Source organism: Mesoplodon densirostris, chromosome 2 (assembly GCF_025265405.1).
Source record: "Mesoplodon densirostris isolate mMesDen1 chromosome 2, mMesDen1 primary haplotype, whole genome shotgun sequence".
Lineage (NCBI taxonomy): Eukaryota > Metazoa > Chordata > Mammalia > Artiodactyla > Ziphiidae > Mesoplodon > Mesoplodon densirostris.
In genome coordinates, this window is record NC_082662.1 from 83115041 (window position 1) to 83136505 (window position 21465).

The following is a 21465-nucleotide window of genomic DNA, read 5'->3' on the forward strand; positions in this document are numbered from 1 at the left end:
CAATCACATTACTTTGTGTTCTCTTTCCAAAATAAATCTAAATAAAGTACATACATTATAAAGGAAAATCAACATAAGTAGCAGAAGATAAATTTTATTGGTAGAAGGAATTAAAAGGAAAAGATATTTTTTGAAAAAATAGTCTTACTCTTTTAGTGTAATTACCTTTGTTTTCATTATAAATTTTAGAAAATTGCCTTCTAAACCAATGTTAGACAAGGTTCTTTGGATGAACTGAGAATAAACTCATTTTCATACTAACTTTATTTTGTTATCTCTGTGTTTTTAGTTTATGTGTTTTTTAAATTATTATTATTATTTTTTGCGGTACGCGGGCCTCTCACTGTTGTGGTCTCTCCCATTGCGGAGCACAGGCTCCGGATGCGCAGGCTCAGCGGCCATGGCTCACGGGCCCAACCGCTCTGCGGCATGTGGGATCTTCCCGGACCGGGGCACGAACCCGTGTCCCCTGCATCGGCAGGCGGACTCTCAACCACTGTGCCACCAGGGAAGCCCTATGTGTTATTTTTAAAGCTTATTTTATAAAAATGGGCATATTATATATTTCTAAGCATCACTAATTAAACTGTGGTTCCTTTTTATTCCTTATAGGCTTCTAAGAGAAGAAGTCCATACAGATGTCACTTTCTCAATAGGTTGTACTTTGTTCAAAGCACACAAAGCAGTCCTTTTAGCAAGGGTTCCTGATTTCTATTTTCATACTGTTGGACATACAAATAACTTAACAAATCATGAACCTGTTGCTGTGGAGAACTTTGAAGCTTCAGAATTTAGAATATTTTTACAGTAAGTGCTTTCTTTATCTTTTTTTCTCTTATATTTAAATCTAATATGTAATTGCTTATTTTTAAACATATGTGTGTGTTTTTATTTCATGTATTTTCATATCTATTTTATAACCTTCTAATTTAAATTCCATATTATCTTAGTAATTAGTGTTAGTAGAGGCTAAGTATTAGTATTAGAGTCTTTGAGGCTTAGTATTAGGAGAGGCTAATTTCTGCTTGAGATTGATCCTGAGAGAGGAGAAATATATCTGCTTTAGAGAACTGTCTATTCACATCCTTTGTCCATTTTTCAATTGGATTATTTGTCTTTATATCATTGAGTTAGAGGAGATCTTTATGTATTCTGGATATTAGGCTCTTATCAGACATATGATCTGCAAACAGTTTCTCCCAATCAGTGGGTTGTCTTCACTTTCTTGATGGTGTCATTTATAACACAAAAGTTTTAGATTTTTAATGTAGCCTAGTTTATCTAATTTTCTTTTGTCACTTGTACTCCTGCTATTGTAGATAAGAAACCATTGCCTATTCTAGGGTCACAAAGAGTTATTCTTATACTTTCTTCTATGAATTTTTTGGGTTTATGCTTTTAACTCTTACATTTAGGTCTGTGATCCATTTTGAGTTAGTTTTTGTGTATAATGTAAGGAAGGGGACCAACTTTATTCTTTTGTGTGTGAATATCTAGTTGTCCCAGTACTATTTTTGGAGAGACTGTTCTTTCTCCATTGGATTGTCTGTACAGCCTTGTTGAAAATCAGTTGCCCATTGCTATGGACTGAATTGTTTCCCTTGAAAATTCATATGTTGAAGCTCTGCTCCCTAATGTGATGGTATTTGGAGATTGTGCCTTTGGGAAGTAAATTAGCTTTAGATGGGACCTCATGATAGGAATAGTGCCCCTATAAGAAGAGACACCAGAGAGCTCGTTCTCTCTCTTTCTCTGCCATGTGAGGGTACAGTGAGAAGGTGACTGACTGCAAGCCACGAAGAGAGTTCTCACCAGAACTCCACCATGGTGGCATCTGATCTTGATGTCCAGCCTCCAGAGCTGTAAGAAATAATATTCCGTTGTTTAAGCCACCAGTCTATGATTTTTGTTGTGGTAGCCCAAGCTGGCTAATACACACATAAACGTTAGGGTTTATTTCCAGTCTCTAAATTCTTTTCCATTGGTCTGTATGTCTGTCCTTAATGCCAGTGCCAATTATCATTTTAACTTTTATGAGAAATCAGAGTTGGATTTTTGTGTTTTTATGTCCTGAATCCTAGGTATTTTTTAGATGCTAGTCTTTTAGTTATTTGCTGACATACTTTTTGCCTATAATCAAAATCATGTTGATTTTAATGTTGAAAATTCTTTTTGGATAATTAAACTTTAAGTATATGTGTGTGATTTGGTGTATTTTTCTTCATTTTATGCTCTGACAGTTGCTTGAATGATCTGTTTTTATTATTTCAGAGTTTCTTATATGAAGCTCCAATAAGCATAAACAGAAAAATGGGTAACCTTGGCTTCCTCTGTTTGTAAGAACAGTATGACATACTATAATTTAAACAAATTAAAGTGCAATTTAGAAAATCATTATCATTTTCCAGTATAGATCATAATAGGTTCATCACTGAGTTCCAACCATCAATTTTAAAATATACACTTTTGTTTTTCTAGTAGGTGGTATAGTGGCTTTGTTATAGAGTAGGCTCTGTGGTCAAGCCAGGTCTACCATTTCTAACTGAGTGAACTTGGACTGATCACTTACATTAGTTTCCTCACCTGAAAAATGGACATAATACCTACCTCATAGCATTGTTGTGAGGGTTAAATTAGATGCTTATGAAGCACTTAGCACAGTGACTTGAGATATAGTAAGCACTGAATACATTATAAGTATTATTCATAGTAGTAGCCCTTTGATATTATACATTTCTCCAGCTATTGAGTGTATGTTTAGAAAAAGATGCTTGGGAAAAGTCAAATTTTTATATATTAGAGAAGGAGAAATTACATTAATGTTATCCTTTATTTGTTGTCTTTAAAAGTGTTAGAAAAAAAGATTGAATGAGAGACAGTATGGTAGAGTGGAGGAAGCACTGGACTTGGCAACAAGACAGAGATATGCCTTCTGGCTGTGCATTACCTTGTTTTATGATTTCTTTGAGCCTCAATTTTCTCATGTTTAGAACAAGGACATTGGAGTAAATGGCTTTGTGCTTCCTAGCACTTCACAATCCTCTGTTTTAAGCACTTAATCACATTCTGTTTTGTGTTAGGTTAGTGAAGTATGTCTGTGGTTATGTAAACTCCTTGAGATTAGATCATCTCATCCATGTGAGCATTCCCAGTGGTATCTCATCAGTGTCTTGCGTATAGAAAGTGCTTGTGATATACCTCCCCCTTTTTTAAAAGGCAGATTGTATTGAAATTTCTCTGTTAATATAAAGCATAAGGAGAGGATTATAATGTGGAGTATTGAGATAACATTTTTTAGTAAAAATTCTGATAACATAGATTTTTAAATTTTTATTGTATGAAATGCAGTCCTTATTAGTATCTTCAATACACATCCTTCTCTTTAAATAACCAATAAAGATTTTGCAGTATTCTGTCATATTGCTACTTATTGTAGGGTCCTTTGCTATGCACTTAAGTTAGCGTAGTAAGTACAGTCTTCGAAGAAATTTTTTATGTACCGTGTCTTCAGATATGGCTCAAATGATTGGCACTGGATAGTAGTTCCTGCTTTATGACCTCATGATTAAAATTCAATAAAAATCTTTGATTTCCTAAGACTTACCACATTATAGTTGTGTGTGCATGTTTGTGTGTATGTGTGCACATGTGTGTGTAAAGGAAAGAAAAAAGGGAAGACCTTTAAATTTTCAATTTAACATCAATAACTGGGAACTGCTAGTATAAAATGTCACTCAAGTAAACACATAGAACAGCAGCACAGTATAAAAGATCCCGTCTCCCCTACAGCTTTCTCAGGTGGTGACTATTTTCTCTCCCACATCCCTTACACTAGTACAGCTGAAGTGGGTGGAATAGGTGTCTTGTAATATTAACTATATATATTTGTAACTTGGCATCTGGGGCCTCACTAACTGGGGAGAGACTGCCCCTTCCAGATTTAGCTAATTCCCTGAGCATGCCTTTGATATGCAAACCAAGTAATCCTGAATCCATTCCTACACCCACCTCTTCTGTCTGTTTCTTATACTCTAGAAGGCAACACTCTTCTTCCCTAACCATCCCAGAGCCAGGTACCAGACAATTAAAGACCACCCTTATAGCCCAGAGCCCCCTCTCCCCCAAATTACTCAAACTATTTAATCCTAAACTTGCTCAGCTGCTTACCTTGCCTCACCCATTCCTTCCCACAAAAACCACTTTTGCCTATGCTTTGCCCTCCCTGTTTTGTCTCTAAATAGACCCTGTTGCTTCCCCATGTGACCCTACCTGGCATGGTATTCCCCGTTCCTCTTGTGAACTGTAAGTTGTAAACTATTCACTGGTAATCATCTCCTGATCAGTTGGCCTCACCATACCTGAATAAACCTAAATTCCCAGGTAACTTTTTTTTTGTTGCCACGTGGCTTGCAAGATCTTAGTTCCCCAACCAGGGATTGAACCTAGGCTGCAGCAGTGAACGCCCAGAATCCTAACCAGTAGGCCACCAGGGAACTCCCCCCAGGTACATTTTAAAACACTTGTGAACTTCATTACTGCCTCTAGACCTTTCTCCCTCCCTTCTTCCTAAACCCCCTATCTTTGAATCTCATCTTACCAATCTGTACCACTGGTCAGTCATCCATAGACCCCTCCAGGTCAGTCCTCTTCATTCCTTAAAGAAATTGACTATTGTCAGTTTCTCTAAAAACTTAATTCTTGGTAATTGCAATTGCCATACCCATTAGCAGTCACTTTCCACTCTCTCCTCCCCCCACTTCCTGGCAACCAATAATCTTTCTGTCATTATGGTTTTGCCTATTCTGGGCATTTCATGTAAATGGATTTTTATAGTATATGGCCTTTTATGTGTGGGTTTTTAAACTGGGTGTGATGTTTTCAAGGTTCATCCACGTTGTGTTGTTTATCAATACTTCGTTCCTTTTTATGGCTGAATATTTCATTGTGTGATGGATCAAGGGTTGCCAAGACCATTCCCAGGTTTGATGATTCACTAGGAGGACTCATAGGACTTGGCATATAGTTATACTCTAGCCTCTGATTTATTACAAAGGAAACAAAGGGAAAAGGTACATGGGGTGAAATCCACAGGAAACAAGACACAAGCTTCCAAGGGTCCTCTCCTAGTGGAGCCACACAGGCCATGTTTAATTTTCCTACAGTGAGTTATGACAGCAATTCTGTAATGTTGCCAACCAGGGGGGCTCATTAACAGGTTCAATGCCCAGAGTTTTTACCGGGAGTTGGTCTCCTGCCTGATGTGTACCCATATTCCAGACTCCTAGAAGGAAAGCATGTGTTCAGCATAAACCATATTATTTGTATAAACAATGCACAAGCTAACAACAGCTGAGCCACCCTTGTCATTTAGAGAATGCTAGGAACACTGTTGAAATAATGTTCCCAGATACCAGCCAAGGACAACTCTTACAATCAAGTCTTTCAAAAGATAGCAGTCCCACCTGTGTTAACTCTTTTCTGTACATATGGATATAAATTGTGTTTATGCATTCATCAGTTGATATACATTTCAGTTGTTCTGACTTTTTGGCTGTTATAAATAATTCTACTACAAACATTCATGTACAAGTTTTTGTGTGAACATATGCTTTCAGTTCTCTTGTGTTATGTACCTAGGAGTCGAATTGCTGGGTCTTATGTTAAACGTTTTGAGGAACTGCCAGACTCTTCCAAACTGGCTACACCATTTTACATTCCTACCAGCATGTATGAGGATTCCAGTTTCTCTGTGTTCTTGACAACACTTGTTATTATGTCTTTTTGATTATAGGTACCCTAGTGGGTGTGAAGCAGTAACTCATTGTGGTTTTGATTTGCATTCTTCTGATGGACAGTGATGTCAAATATCTTTTCATGTGCATATTGGTTGTTTGTATATCTTCTTTGGAGAACTATCTGTTCGCATTCTTTGCCCATTTTTGAAATAGGGTTATTTGTCTTTACACTATTGAGTTTTGTAAATTCTTTTTTTAAAAATAAATTTATTTATTTACTTTTGGGTGTGTTGGGTCTTCGTTTCTTGTGAGGGCTTTCTTTAGTTGCAGCGAGCGGGGGCCACTCTTCATCGTGGTGCATGGGCCTCTCACTGTTGCGGCCTCTCTTGTTGCAGAGCACAGGCTCCAGATGCGCAGGCTCAGTAGTTGTGGCTCATGGACCTAGTTGCTCCACGGCATGTGGGATCTTCCCAAACCAGGGCTCAAACCTGTGTCCCCTGCATTGGCAGGCAGATTCTCAACCACTGCGCCACCAGGGAAGCCCCTGGAAATTCTTTATATATTCTAGATACGAGTCTCTTATCAGATATATGATTTGCAGACATTTATCCCATTTTGTGGGTTGTCTTTTAACTTTCTTGATGGTATCCTTGGAAGCGCAAAAGTTTTTAATCTCTATCACTTCCATTTTATTTTTTCTTCTATAACTTGTGCTTTTAGTGTCATATCTAAGGAACCATTGCCTAATCCAAGGTCACAATTACTTATCCTGTGTATACCTTTTTAGTTCTTACATTTAGAGCTTTGACCTATTTTGAGTTAATTTTTGTATATAGTGTGTGGCTAGGGTCCAACATTGTTCTTTCACATTTGGATACCTAGTTGTCCCCGTACCATTTTTTTTTTTTTTTTTTTTTTTGGATAGGTAAGAAGTGGATTTATTTAGAGAGATACACAGATACATTCCGTATACAGAATGTGATCTGTCTCAAAAGGCGAGAGTGGCCCTGGGAGGAACACACTCCACAGACAAAGTGTGGGCCATCTCAGAAGGCGAGAGGCCCAGCACTGTTTTTTGAAGAGACTTTTCTTTTCCCATTGGATTGTCTAAATACCTGTAAAGGAAAAACACCCTCTTGTGTGTCTCCTTTACTCTTAATACTCTGCTCATTGAGTACTTTACTTCTGACACTTGTGGTCACCAAATTTGCAGGAGTTTTTCCCCACACCAAGCAATTCTGAGGTTCTCCAGATGCCAGCTGGGTGTCCTACAGATTTAACTCAGTTCTGACACTATTTACCTGGAGATTGTTGTGCTTCTGATTAACTGGCTATAAATGTAGATTCCTATGACCCTTTCCTCAGGTTCAGTTAATCTGCTAGAGCAGCTCACAGGACTTAGGAAAGCATTTTACTTACCATATTACTGGTTTATTATAAAAGGAAAAAATTCAGGAGCAGCCAGATAGAAGTGATGCATAGAGCAAGGGATGTGGGAAGGAGCTTCCAAGCCCTCTCTGGGTTTACTACTCTCCCAGCACCTCCATGTGTCCACCTACCCAGAGGCTCACTGAAACCCATCCTTTAGGGTTTTCATGCAGGCTTCATTACATAGGCATGATTGTTTAAATCATTGACTGTTGGTGATTAATTCAACCTCTCCCCTCTCCAGAGGTGGAGGGGAGAGCTGAAAGTTCCAACCTTCAAAGCACTTGGTTGGTTCTCCAGGCAACCAGCCCCCATTTTTAGGAGCTTTCTAAAAGTCACCAACTTCACTAATGTAAACTCTGGTGTGGTTGAAAGGGGCTTGCTGTGAATAACAAAAGACATTCATTTCACCTTTATCCTTCTGGAGCTATTTCAGGACCTGGGAACAAAACCTAAGTACTATAATAAAAGATGTTCTGTGGCTTTTACACAGGAAATTAGAAGGGTTTTAGAAGCTACGTGCTGGGAATGGTGGACAAAGACCAAATATATAGTTCATATTATAAATCACAATATCACAACACCCCTGTTGAAAATTAATTGCCTATAAATCTATATTCTAGACACTCAGTTCTATTCCACTGATCTATATGTCTATCCTTATACCAGTACCACACAGTATTGATGGCTATAGCTTTGTAGGAAGCTTAGAATTCAGAAAGTGTGACTCTTCCAACTTGGTTCTGTGTAAAGATTGTTTTGGCTATTCTGGCATTTTTATTTGACTTTGAGGGTTGGCTTGTCAATTTCTGCAGAAAACTAGCTGAATTTTGATAGGTGTTGCACTGAATCTGCAGATTAATTCAGAGACTATTGCCATTTTTACAATATTAAATCATCTGGAATGTGTTTCCATTTATTTAATTGCTTTCAGCATTGTTTTGTAGCTTTCAGGATATGTCTTGTACTTTTTGTGAAATACATTCCTAAGTATTTTATTTTCTTGATGCTGTTGTAACTTGAATTATTTTCTAATTTCATTTTGGATTGTTCATTGCTAGTGATTTTTGCATATGGATCTTGTACTTTGCAACCTTGCAAAACTTGTTTAACAAATAGTTTTTGGGTGAATTTCCAAGGATTTTCTGTACACGTTTGCCATTTGTAAATGAAGATAGCTTTACTTATTCCTTTCCAATCCAGCTTATTTCTTTTTCTTGCTTAATTGCCCTGGCTAGAATCTCCAGTTAAATGTTGAATAGAAGTGGTAAGAGCAGACAGACATCCTTACTGATCTTAGGAAGAAAGCTTTCAGTCTTTTACCGTTAAGTCTGATGTTAGCTCTGAGTTTTTCATAGATCTCCTTTATCAGGTTGAGGATGTTTCTTTCCCTCTACTGTATTGCTGGTTTGCTGACTGTTTTATTATGATAGGGTGTTGGATTTTGTCAAATGCTTTTTTTTTTTTTGCATCAGCTAAGATGATCATGTAGTTTTTGTCCTATTGATATGGTGTCTTAGTCCATTTGGGCTGCTATAACAAGACACTGCAGACTGGGTGGGTGGCTTATAAACCACAGAAATCTATTTCTCATAGTTCTGGATGCTGGAAGTCCAAGATCAGAGTGCCAGTAGGGTTCTGGTGAAGGCCCTATTTTAGGTTGCAGACTGCTGACTTCTCATTGTTCCTTCACATGGTGGAAGAAGGCGAGGGATCTCTTTGGAGCCACTTTTAATAAGGGCACTAATCCCATTCATGAGGGTTCCACCTAATCATCTCCCAAAGGCTCCACCTGCTAATATCATCACATTGGGAATTAGCTTTCAACTTATGATTTTAGGGGACACAAACATTCAGGCTATAGCATATGGTATATAATATTGATTTTCATCTGTTTAACTGCCCTTGAATTCCTGAAATAAAGCCCAGTTGGTCATGATGTATAATTCTTTTTATATGTTGCTGGATTCACTTTGCTATGATTTTGTTGAAGATTTTTTCTCTATATTAGTAAGGAATATTGGTCTGTAGTTTTCTCTTCTTGTGATGTCTTTGTCTTCTTTTTTTTTTGCGATACGCGGGCCTGTCACTGTTGTGGCCTCTCCCGCTGTGGAGCACAGGCTCTGGACGCGCAGGCTCAGCGGCCATGGCTCACGGGCCCAGCCGCACCGCGGCATGTGGGATCTTCCCGGACCAGGGCACGAACCCGTGTCCCCTGCATCGGCAGGCGGACTCTCAACCACTGTGCCACCAGGGAAGCCCTGTCTTTGTCTGCTTTTGTGTCAGGATAATACTGGCTTTACATAATGAATTGGGAAGTGTTCCGTCATATTTTTTGGAAAAGTTTGTGAAGGATTGGCATTAATTCTTCTTTAAACATTTGGTAGAGTTCAGCAGTGAAGCCACCTGGTCGTGCGTTTTTCTTTGTGAGAAGTTTTAGATTACTAATTCAATCTCTTTACTTGTTATTTGTCTATTCAGATACTCTGTTTCTTCTTAAATCAAGTTTGGTAAGGTGTATCCTTCCTAGGAATTGTCCATTTCATTTAGGTTATATAATTTGTTGGCATTATATATTCCTTTTTAACATTAAACTTTTTTATAGACTACTTTTCAAACTTTCTGTTATTTTAGATTGATCTTTCCTCTAGTTAGTCCAGATTAAAAAGGTTTTAAAACTATATAGCCATTATCTATGAAAGCAGCATGCTGGAAAACTAGCTTTTAAGAATCACTGATATTATTTTTATTAACATTTTACATTTTATCTTTTAGGATTGTGTACTCATCAAACAGAAACATAAAAAACTATGAAGAGGAAATTCTCAGGAAAAAGATAGTGGAGAGTGGAGTACCACAAAAGAAATGTGACTTCAGTGCTGGAAAGTGTACTGACAATGATGGAAGGTCATCTGTAGGTAAAAGGTCATCTGACCATTCTTTTCTGAAGCATGAAATTCCAGAAGATAACAACAAAGAGGACATTCCAGAAGATAACAACAAAGAGGACAATTTAATTCCCACTGGTGAGGTATTTTTTTGTGGATTTTTATAAAATTTTATAACCATGAAAGTAATTATATTCTGATACAATTAGAGAAAAATATACTTCAAAAGTCAGCTCTACTGATCACTTTTTATAAGTAAATGAAATAAAAGTAAATGAAAATCAATATAATAAAAATAAATGAAAGTAAATAATTTATGGGTAAATAGAAATAATAATATGGTCAACTCCCAGTTTTCCTAAGTAATTAGATATGGGGTTATTATTAAAAAATACACACATAATTCATAATTCTCCTTTTAAGCCTCCATATATTGTCATCCTTATTCTAATCTACACCAATAAAAGCTTTAGCAGACTATAGAATCAATTCTGTTATAACACAATATATGCATTCCTTAAAAAACACCATGCAACACAAAAATCACCAATACATTTTGTCATGACACAAAATCACTGAAACTTTTGTCGTGACACATTTTTAAAAGATAGGAACCTAATAAAAATGGTTAGCATAGTTTTACCCCTGTTAAATGGTTCAGAAATGCATAAGTACTACAATAAATGTGGCATTTGACCTTGAAAAAGACCTCTAGTTTGTTTGTATAAGTGGGTGTCAGAAGGGTTGCAGCTTGTGAATTATTGTGAATTGGTGGAAGGAGAATGTTAAGAATATAGATATATATATAGTAGATATTCTAACAGGAAACTCGAGACCCCTGGATCAGAAAACAGACTGTTACTTACAGAGCATCTCAGCCCAACTTCCCAACCCTCAGTCCCCACGAGGCTATGTGGTAAGGGCCTGATGTTACCTGTCCTGCACGTGCAGTGGGATTGCACCATAGGAGGGGAACACCAACATTATGAGACTTTTATAGGCTGCTGGCAGGTCTGCCCATCCTCCTCTGCAGAGAGAGAGACACCTTTACTTTGGAAGGTAAATAAATCTTCTCTGGTTAGGATAAGGTAGCTTCAGTACCCTAGAATGTAAGGAAATGGTTTTGAGGGGATGGTAGTCTGAATCTCTGGAGCATCACATTATCTCTGACTTCTAAGACATGTTTGTTGTTTAACCATCCTTTATCCAAATTTGCCAGCGCTCTGCTCAGAAAGGCCAGACCATACAGGAGCACAAAAATATTCATAGAAAATGGTCTCCCAGAAGTTGCTATCTGAAATCAGATAGAAGTTTGTAACACCAGAAATGGGTAGGTGTGGGTGAACTGAGGTATCTGGTAGATGTTTTAGGTGTTTATGTTATGTTTTGTGTATTCTTACAGGGCTGAGTTCAGCTTGGTGCAGTTCTTTGCATTGACCTAGTGTTTCTCATGGATTAGCTTGCACCTAAGAGGGAAAAATCAAGAGCATAGTGTCAGAGAAGACAAAGGAAGTTTCAAGGAGGGTGGCATTGACAGTATGCAATACTGCAAAGGAGTTAATAAGATGTGGACAAGCAAGTGTCTGGTAAACCAGTCAACACGGAGGTTTCCATGGAGTGATGGAGAAAGTAGATGAAGGCAAGGGTTTGAGGGGTAAATGAGCTCTATTCACTTATACTCAAAACTTCTTTGGCCACTTTAATAGGCTGCTGTGGGACCATGCAGAGCTCTAGACTATAGGCAGGAAAAATGGGTATCAAATATCAGCTCTGCCAACTGCTCTAACTATGTGGCCTTGGGAAAGTCCCTTACACTCTCTTGAGTCTTAGAGTCCTCATCTATAAAATCAGTCTGTAACCCTTACTTTTTAGGACTGAGACTAAATGAGATAATTAAAAAATATGAATAGATCTACCTCAAGCCTAGCACAGGCATGCATGCATGTATTCATTCATTCACCATAATGAGATACGGTGAACATATATAAAAGCAATCTAACTAAGCTTAAATCAGTTTGTTTTTACTGTTGTTGCACTAAACACCAGTAATAAAACTCTTTAGTTAACAGATACTTTCAAATACATCCAATTCTACTATAACACTTGTTTTCAAAACATGAGTTTGATCGAACACAATTGACATATTAGCGAACAATTTGGGCATAAGGGGGCTTTTTCCTTTCCTTCCCTCTTGGCCACTCCTCAGTCTCCTTCACTGGAACTTCCTCTTTCTTCCCCTTAAATAATTGGTATTCTCCAATATTTTTAGCTTCGTATCTAACCACTGACTAGAAATATCTGTCTAAATATACCTTAAATATCTCAAAATTTAACTTGTGTCAAACTGACCTAATCATCCACTTTCTCAACCTGCTCTTTTCTTAAATACTGTATCAGTGTGAATTATATTACCATCTTTCTCCTCAGTTACTCTTTTACCCTTCATTCGATTCATGATCATGTCTGTTGATTTGTCTCCTAAATATTCTTAAATACTTCTCTTCTTTACCCTCCTGCCATTTCTTTATTTCAGGAATTTGCTATTTTCCTTGAGAATTTGAATCCCAGCTGGTCACCAGGCCTCTTGTTGTGCCACCCTCCATCTCTACTGTACAGAACAACGTCCATCAATTGCAAGTGTGGTCATGGCACTTCCCTTATTAAAATCCTGCAGTAGTCTCACACAGCCTTAATAGAAATCCTAGCTTCTTTCCCATGGTGTAAGGGGATGTTGGGAACTGACTCCTGCCTAGAACGCTGCTGCCTCCTGTCTTCACAACCCCTCATACCCCCTGAGGTCTATTCTTACTGACTTGGCATTTCCTCCTAAGGAAGTATATTTTGCCACTTCTGTTCTTCTGCTCTTGCTGTTTATTCCTGAAATGCTATTCTAATCATTACATTGAGTATCAACTTTGTGCTAGTTTTGAAGATTTGATAGTGAACGAAACAGATAGTGTTCCTATTTTGCAGTTTAGTAGGAGGTACAGTCAGGTAAGTTACGTACCAAGTGTGATAAGGACACAGATAGGGCACATGTAACCTAGGCTTAGGCCTTCAGAGAAAGCTACATGGAGGGGGTGATATCTGAATTGAATCCTGAAGGAAAAAGCAGAAGTTAACCAGGCATAAAGAGTTTAGGGGAGAAGTGTTCCAGGCAAAGGAAACAACATGCCTGGAGGCAAAGAGAACCAGGCACATAGCAAATTTGGAAAGCCAGAAATGGTTTGTTGTGGGTGTAGGGTAGAGTAGGGGACAGGAATGGTCAAAGTAAGGGATGAACCTGGATATATAAGCAAAAGCCAGATAATGAAAGCCTTCTATAAAGGATGACTTTATAGTCTATGGTCCAAACTAGGATTCTTTTGAGAGTGAAAGATGAAAAATTATTCTTGCTGTTGATAATTATTCTGGGGCAAGAGGCATTAACTGGACTACCCCAGGCAAACCAAAAGATGTGGTCACCTTACTCATAAGCTATTTTAAGGAGTTTAGGTGGTACTGTTTTGCAGGCTTAAGGAGTATGAACAGAGCAAATTTAAGGTAGAGTGGAATGATGACTTCAGGTTGTGGAACAGTTTTGGGTTTCTGTGAATGTGTTTTTGTTTTTGTTTTTCTGGGTACCACTTCTGACACCAAATGTGTGTGGTTTTTTCCACACACCAACCAATTCTCCTAGCACCAAATGGGCATCCAACAGTTCAATTCTGACAGTTAACTATCCAGAGTTAGCACAGACCCCACAGGTTAAGGACTTAGTCCTACAATATTGCCCCCACTTCAACACAAGTGGAGTGCTTAGGCTACTGTAGAGGAGAAAAGAGTTCCTTCTACCCTCTTAGGTTCTGTTACTGGCCTACGAATTAAACTGAAATAAGACAGATTAACAGAAGGGGGAAAAATGGTTTTCATTACTTTCTTTTGTACCAGGAGTTTCACAAAGAAAGGAGATTCAAGAAGGTGGCCGGATGATTGAGGCTTATATATCATCTTAGGCTGAATGAAAGAAAGGACTTTTGGGCTACTAGGTGGTGGAGGCAAGTTATGGGAAGGTGAGGGGAGAAAATGTATGGTGAATAAGGATTGTCTTGTTATGCAAATAAGAGTCAAGTGATGAGAATAGTAAGGAGATATCTTTACAAATGGAAATTTCCTTTACAAAAGGGAAAATTTGTACTTTTATTTTTAGGCAGTTAGGGGGATGTAAATAGCTTTTCCTGCATCTGCTCCTTCTCAAGTACCTTTAGCTCAAAATAATCCTCATGCCAAAGTGGCATGTTTTGGGGTGACATATTCTGGCGCTTTTTACTACCCAGGCTTGTGCCCAGTGACTACAAATTCAGGAGTTCCCATGACCATCCTCCTCCAAGGTTCAATAATTTGCTAGAATGACTCACAGAACTCAGGAACACATTTCTCTTATGTTTACCTGTTTTTCATAAAAGATATAATTTAGGAACAGCCAAATGGAAAAGATGCATAGGGCGAGGTATGGGGTGGGGTGGGCAAGGGCAGCATACAGAACAAATTCCATGCCCCCTCAGGGTGCGCCATCTTTCTGTTACCAAGTCCAAGCTTGCTCTGCTCGCCGCATGACAGGCCAATAAATCAGAGACGAGGTGTTGAGGCAAGGAACATGACTTTATTTGGTAAGCCGGCAGACCGGGAAGATGGCAGACTAAAGTCTCAAAATAACCATCTTATCGGGGTTTGGATGCCAGTTTCTTTTATAGCACAGAGAGGGGGAGGAGATGAGGAAGTAAAGCAAAAAGCCCATAAGTTTTGCAAATATCCCCTGGAATGGCCAGCCTCAGGGAGGGGATGTGTTAATTTCTTCTTTCTTGCAGCCATCTACAGGTGGACAGGGTCCGGATGTTTCTCTGATCAAAGGCACTTTGGTTTAACATTCAGGCAGAGGGGCAGGGTTCCCTGAGGCAGGCCATTATGTATAGACAGTATCCTTTTAATGAACAAAAGCAGTGGGAAGCAAGGGTTAAAGTAAAAGAAACATCCAATATGTAGTCAGATTTGGTTCTTCCCTGTTATATTTCCAACAAGTCAGTGTGTTCACCAACCCAGTAGCTCCCTGAATCTTATTGTTCAATAATTTTTATAATTCAATCTATAGCCCCCTTTCCCTCCCTAGAGATGGGGGGGAGCACTGAAAGTTCCCGCTGTTTAATCACATATTTGTCCTTTCTGGTGACCAGCCCCCATCCTGAAGCTATTTAGGAACCCTACCCTGAATCACGTCATTAACATAAACTCAAGTAAGACATTCCTATAATTTAGGAAATTTCAAGAGTTTTAAGCTCTGTGCCAGGAATGGGGGAGAAAGACCAAATATATATTTTTATTATACCACACTGTGATATATCAAGTTCAGGAGGCTATTTGAGTACATAATTGGGAGTTGAGATAGGTAATCATCTATCAAATTAACTTGGTTTTCTTTTGAAAAGTTTCTAGATTTTCCCTTTGTGTCAAAAATTATACTCTGATCTTTGAATCATCGAAATGAAGACTATTCCTTCAACATCTCCCACTAATTTATGTGCTTTAAGTCTTCTATAGGAATATCTGGAAGTGGTAGGATCTGCCTCCTTCCCCTGCTTTATTCTGGTTGGAGTTTTATGTTTTTTCTTCAAAAATCTTTTTATGTAGTATTTGATATATTAATTTATTCAACAAATATTTATTGAGGATCTATGTGTTAGGACTATTCTAGGTCTAAGGGATACTTCAATGACTAAAGTGGACTTCCAGCTCTTTTGGAACTTAGATTCCAGTTGGAGAAGGTATAGTGGGGGTGGAGATAGACAATAATGTAGTAAAGAAGTTAGAAGGTGACATGCTATAGAAAAAATAGCACAGAGGAAGGAGGATTGGGAGTGCTAGTGATGGGAGTTGCAATTTTAAATGGGTGGTCAGAGTCAGCCTTGATTAAAAGGTGATGTTTAAACAAAGATTTGAATCCAGCAAGGAAGTTAGCCAAGTGGATATCTGGGAGATGAGAGTTCAAGGCAAAAGAAATGGCAGTAGAAATATCCTAACATGGGAACATAACTTGCCATTTGGAGGAATGAGAGAGAGTTCAGTATGGAAATAAGCAAAAGAGTAGACAATGAGGGGCCTCCCTGGTGGCTCAAGTGGTTGAGAGTCCGCCTGCCGATGCAGGGGATACGGGTTCGTGCCCCGGTCTGGGAGGATCCCATATGCCGCGGAGCGGCTGGGCCCGTGAGCCATGGCCGCTGAGCCTGCGCGTCCGGAGCCTGTGCTCCGTAACGGGGGAGGCCACAACAGTGAGAGGCCCGCATACCGCAAAAAAAAAAAAAAAAAAAAAAAGAGTAGACAATGAGATGAGAGAGGTAGTGAGGAGCCAGACGTGAGGCTTGATAAGCCATTGTAAGACTTTGGCTTTTACTCTAAAAAAAATGGAGAGAACCATATTGTTTTGAACTGGGATGGTGATGCCGAAAACTTGGCCTCTGTGCACCAGTGCCAAATCAAATCTTGGAGACAGAGTTTTGGGTGAAGTAGAAAAGAATAGCTTTATTACTTTGCCAGGCAAAGGGGGACACAGCGGGCTCCTGCCCCTCGAAAACTGTGTGTCCCAACCTGGGAAGATTTGGTGAGAGTTTTATAGCAACGGTTCAAGGGTGAGGTTGCTCATAAGATTAGGGTGTGTGCAGGGCCTGCAGTCCTTTAATCTGGCTTCAGGTGGTCTCCATATAAGCTTCTCTGGTTCTCGAGGCTATCAAACCGTGACCTTCTCTCTGGAATGAGGATTGCTTCATCTTCCATTTATTGGGAGTTTTAGTTCTATAAGGAGCTCAAAAGATATTGTTCCTGCTCCAAGGCTGCACCATTTTTTCTTGGCTTCTCGGCCCTTGTCTCTGCATCCCCTCCCTTAAGATCATTAATTACTGAGACCTGTTCAAGGGCAAGCATTGCAGCTAGGCCTAGATCACAAAATGGCTTAGGCCAAAATGGGTTCTCTTATGTCAAGAAAGCCATTCATGGTTCTCTTTCCGGGGACCCCCTAACTTATCTGTTTACAGTGGTAGCAGTGGAGATATTGAGTAGTGGTTGGATTCTGGATTTCTTTTGATAGTAGAGTCAGTATTGGCATTCTGGTTTATAAATGTATACATTTGTAAATTGGTTAGTGGGAATATGTTCCTGGTGATCCATCCTCACCAGGTGTACTAACAAAAATTTCTGAACTGACAAAGCTATAGTATATAATTTAGTATTTTTCTTTTTTTATATATATGCACATGTTTTATATTTCACTTCCCATTGCCTAAAGTGTGAATCTTTTGAAGTAGAGATAGTTCTTAAAGTATTTATTTTCTATACCTCTCCATACTATGTACAGTACTAAACTCATAGTAAGTGTCCTATGAATCCCATTGATTTTAGTTGAAATTCTATTGGTTCACAGATTATCCTAGCCATAAGTCCATGAACAGGAACAGGAAAAAATTAAGTGGTGAAAAAGAATATCAAAATTGGAAAATTTTCTAAGTCAGATGTTCATGAAGTGGCTTCAGTTTTGGTATATAATTTTGTAACAATATTACCTATGTTTAAATGTGTATCTATATTTAAAGGTATATCTATATTTAAATATAAATAGAAATATATATTTCAGAGCAGAAAGGATAGATGATTTTAAAGTTTCATTTTACTTTGAATTTACCACTTAAATGTTTGTCACTGTTACTCTCTTTCAGTAGCTAATTGAGATAACTATGGAAAAACATTTTGCTAGTATTAGAATACACAATTTTGGAATATATATACTATTAAAGAAACTTTTTTTAGTCTTGTTTTTCTCTTTTAAAGATATTTATGACTTGGAACCTGCATCTGAATTAGGAGAAGATTTATTGAAGCTTTATGTGAAACAGTGTTGCCCAGATATTGATATTTATGTTGATGGAAAAAGTTTTAAAGCTCACAGGTAAATAGGCATGTGATTAATTTGGTGTCTTGGTTGTGACAGTAAAGTGTAAAAGGGTAGCTGTCTTTTTCTAGCACGGTGGTTTTCAAGCTGATTCACATAGGCTACAGGGGTTCCATGGTGATGCCTCAGGAGGTCTCTGACAGGGGAGGAGTTTGGACATTAGGCAGGATTTTCTATCTGCACATTCACACGTGCACAGGTGACCCTACCCAGACATGTGCACATGCTCAGCTAGAGAAGATCTGTGCTGTGCATTGGGCATGAACCGAAGATTTTATTAGAAGAAAATATACTGTTGCCTAAAATAGGTTTGAAAGCCACTGTCACAGAAAATGTAATTAAATGCAATTTTTAATTTCACAGGCATTATGGTATTGAAAATGATTATTTCTACATGAATGACATGTATTTTCTCTGAATTCATTCTGGCTCAAAGTCTTTGATTCAAAATAGCCGATTCTCCTGAATAGCATGGATTAGGAGGTTTAATATTTCAGTGTACTTTTTAAAAATCATTTTTCTGCTGTAGAGTTGGGTTGCTTAGACATTCCAGGCTTTTAGAGTTTAAATGAAAGCCTGCTGCCTGTTTTGGTTAGACTCTATTTTTGGTAAGTAACTAAAATCTGCTTAAAGAAAGAAAAGATGTTAATAAAAATACAGGGTTTTTTTCTTGGAACTCAAGGGAAAGAGGTACAGCTGGCCTCATAACAGACTAGAATTGGAACCAGAAAGCTGAGGAACCCAGAGTTCTCCTCCCTATCTCTTTGTGTTTCAAATAGAATGTTAAGTTATTCTGGTGCTGCAGAAGAGTAAGAACCAGACTATTTTTGCAGATGCAAGAAGCAGTCTTGTAGGTTCAAGGGTACACAGCCCTTACTGAAATTAGCAGTGAGTTTAGATTACAGAAATCCACCAAGCCAAATAGTAGTGATGTTTGTACTCTCAGAAATCATACTGGTTTTGCCAGTTAACTGACTGTGTAGTACATTGCTAAACCCTAGGATTGCCAGTTTCCATTAGACTACCATTCAGAATTTGAACTTTTCTTTCTGGGAACATATGTTTTGTAAATATATATATACACATTTTCCTATTTTTTATGAAATCTGCATTAGGTATAGTAAAATACAGAGTGTGATACAGATTTATTCATATATTTTCCATATCATGGATATGTATTTCTCATATTTGGGAATATACAAATTCCCAAGTGGTGTGTGTGTGCACGCACACGCCTTTCTTTTTGGTTGGGGTAGGGGGACAGCACAATTTTATTTTTAGAATTAATTTACTTTGATTTTATTTTGTGCCAGATTTTTCTTGAAACCATATGGGCATCCTAGCAAAATTCTACCTATGGAGCCCTAAGGCTATTGTTGTCATACAGGGAAAGCAGGATGCTGTGACGATTTGCAGTATGTCCTCAAACAGTGTCTGTATTTGGCTTCTCCCTGTGTACTGCCTGACAGTGGACTGTTTAAGAGCTGGATCTAGAATATTAGGTTTGTATTTTAGGACAGCTCTTGCCCACATTTCTGGCTTATTTTGTTCACCTAGCAATAAAAAATAAATTTATATTAACTAGAAAGGCAATTTCCTGAGAATGTGTTTCAGGAAGATCTGGCTTAAGTATTCTTGCTTTGTTGTTAGTGCCCTTATGTGAGTTAAAATGGCAAATTCTAAATCCCAAGATTACCTTCCTATTCCAAACTTAAACATCTCTTTGTTTGTACATATTTACTTTATTATTCAGTTCAAAGAATATTATGTCAGTAGTTCAGAAAACACAGGCATACCTCGTTTTCCTTTATTGCACTTCGCAGATAATTGCATTTTTTACAAATTGAAAGTTTGTGGCAATTCTGCATCGAGCAAGTCTGTCAGCACCATTTTTTTTCCAAAAGCATTGGCTCACTTCATGTCTCCGTGTCACAGTTTAGTAGTTCTCACAATATTGCAGACTTTTTCATTATTATATTTGTTATGGTGTTCTGTGATCAGTGATCTTTGATGTTACTACTACAACTCACTGAAGGTTCAGATGATGGTTAACGTTTTTTAGCAATAAAATATTTTTAAATTAAGGTATATACATAATGCTGTTGCACACTTATTAGACTACAGTATAGTGTAAACGTGACTTTTATATGCACTAGGAAACCAAAAGATTCGTGTGACCTGCTTTATTGTGGTGGTCTGGAACTGAACCCTCAATATCTCCAATGTATGCTTGTATCATGTAATATAACCTAAAGCCCAGCAACAGAACTTTCTGAATTATTTCTTGTTCTAGATAATCAATGTCAGCATTTATCCTAGTGGTATGGCTAAAAATCTGTTTGTAAAATGACTGCTTTAATTATATGTACTCATATTTAATGATCAATGCAAGTACTCACAAAGACCAGGATTTATGGGCAGAATTACATTCAATTTAGGTCTCAAATTTTAGAACAGTTTAGTTTGCTAGTTTATTGTCCAAACTGGTGTGGTAAAGAGATAGTTTCTTTTATTGAGTCACTGTCTTTCTCTTATGCTCAAGCTCCTTCTTCAAAAACATCCCTGGTATCCCAGTTCTTCCAAGATTATGTCTCCAGTTGCTAGTTGCTCTGTCCAGCCTTTCCCTTGATCTGCAGCCCAATACCTGGAGCCCTTTATGTGCTGCAAGACGATCTGATGACAATCACTTGCTTGTGGTGGTACAACTAAGCCAAAGAAGTCATTTATAAATGAGTAGTTAAGAGTATGTGGACTATGTATGGAGCCTGTCTGCCTGGGTTTGAATTCCAGCTCTACCATCTTTAGCTGTATGAATTTGGAGAAGTCATTTAACCATTCTGTGTTTCAGCATCCTCATCAACGATGGAGATTATAATAATACTCATCTTATAGGGTTATTATGAGTATTAAATTACTAAAAGCATTTAAAGTACTTTGAACAGTGCCTGGCACATAGTAAGTACCATGTGAGTGTTTGCTATCATCATCCAGGTAATAGGCCTTTGATACAAGGTTTTGTGTAGATGGTAGCAACAGTCTGTATGTCCTTTACTTACGTGGGACAAGGAGAGAAAGGTGATTTGAATCACTTGCATTTCCCCCCAGTCCAAGGAGGAAAGGGATAGCAGTAGGCCTCCAGGGAAAGTCACATTTACTACACTGTTCTGCCTCTACACAGGCCTTTCCCTCTCCAAAGCATAACTTCTCCACCCTTCCCACATCTTTGTCCTTGCTTATCTCCAATACTTCTACTCAAAGGAGAAACAAAGAGAACTTTTTTTATTTGGCGGGAGAGAGGTTATAATAAAAGGACCCATTAGAGTTCATGGATCCCATTTGTTAATTATGTTGCTACTTTTCTGAGTGTTGCTTCCTGGAGTACTACAACACATTACTCCTGTTATGGATCTCTGTAACATTACGTTCTTTCCTGAATTACTGT

At 38.2% G+C, this 21465-nt stretch overlaps 1 protein-coding gene across 2 annotated transcripts in view; it reads left to right on the forward strand.

Annotated features, from left to right (window-relative positions):
- The window catches only part of BTBD8 (BTB domain containing 8), a 90345-nt gene that overhangs the window by 5464 nt on the left and 63416 nt on the right, over window positions 1-21465 (forward strand). Inside the window, exons 2-4 of one of the 2 annotated variants that reach the window (XM_060090116.1) lie at window positions 613-807; window positions 9939-10189; window positions 17903-18020. In XM_060090116.1, the coding sequence (XP_059946099.1) occupies window positions 613-807; window positions 9939-10189; window positions 17903-18020 (564 nt within the window). The remainder of the gene's footprint in view (window positions 1-612; window positions 808-9938; window positions 10190-17902; window positions 18021-21465) is intronic. The other variant, XM_060090117.1, reaches the window with a different exon arrangement.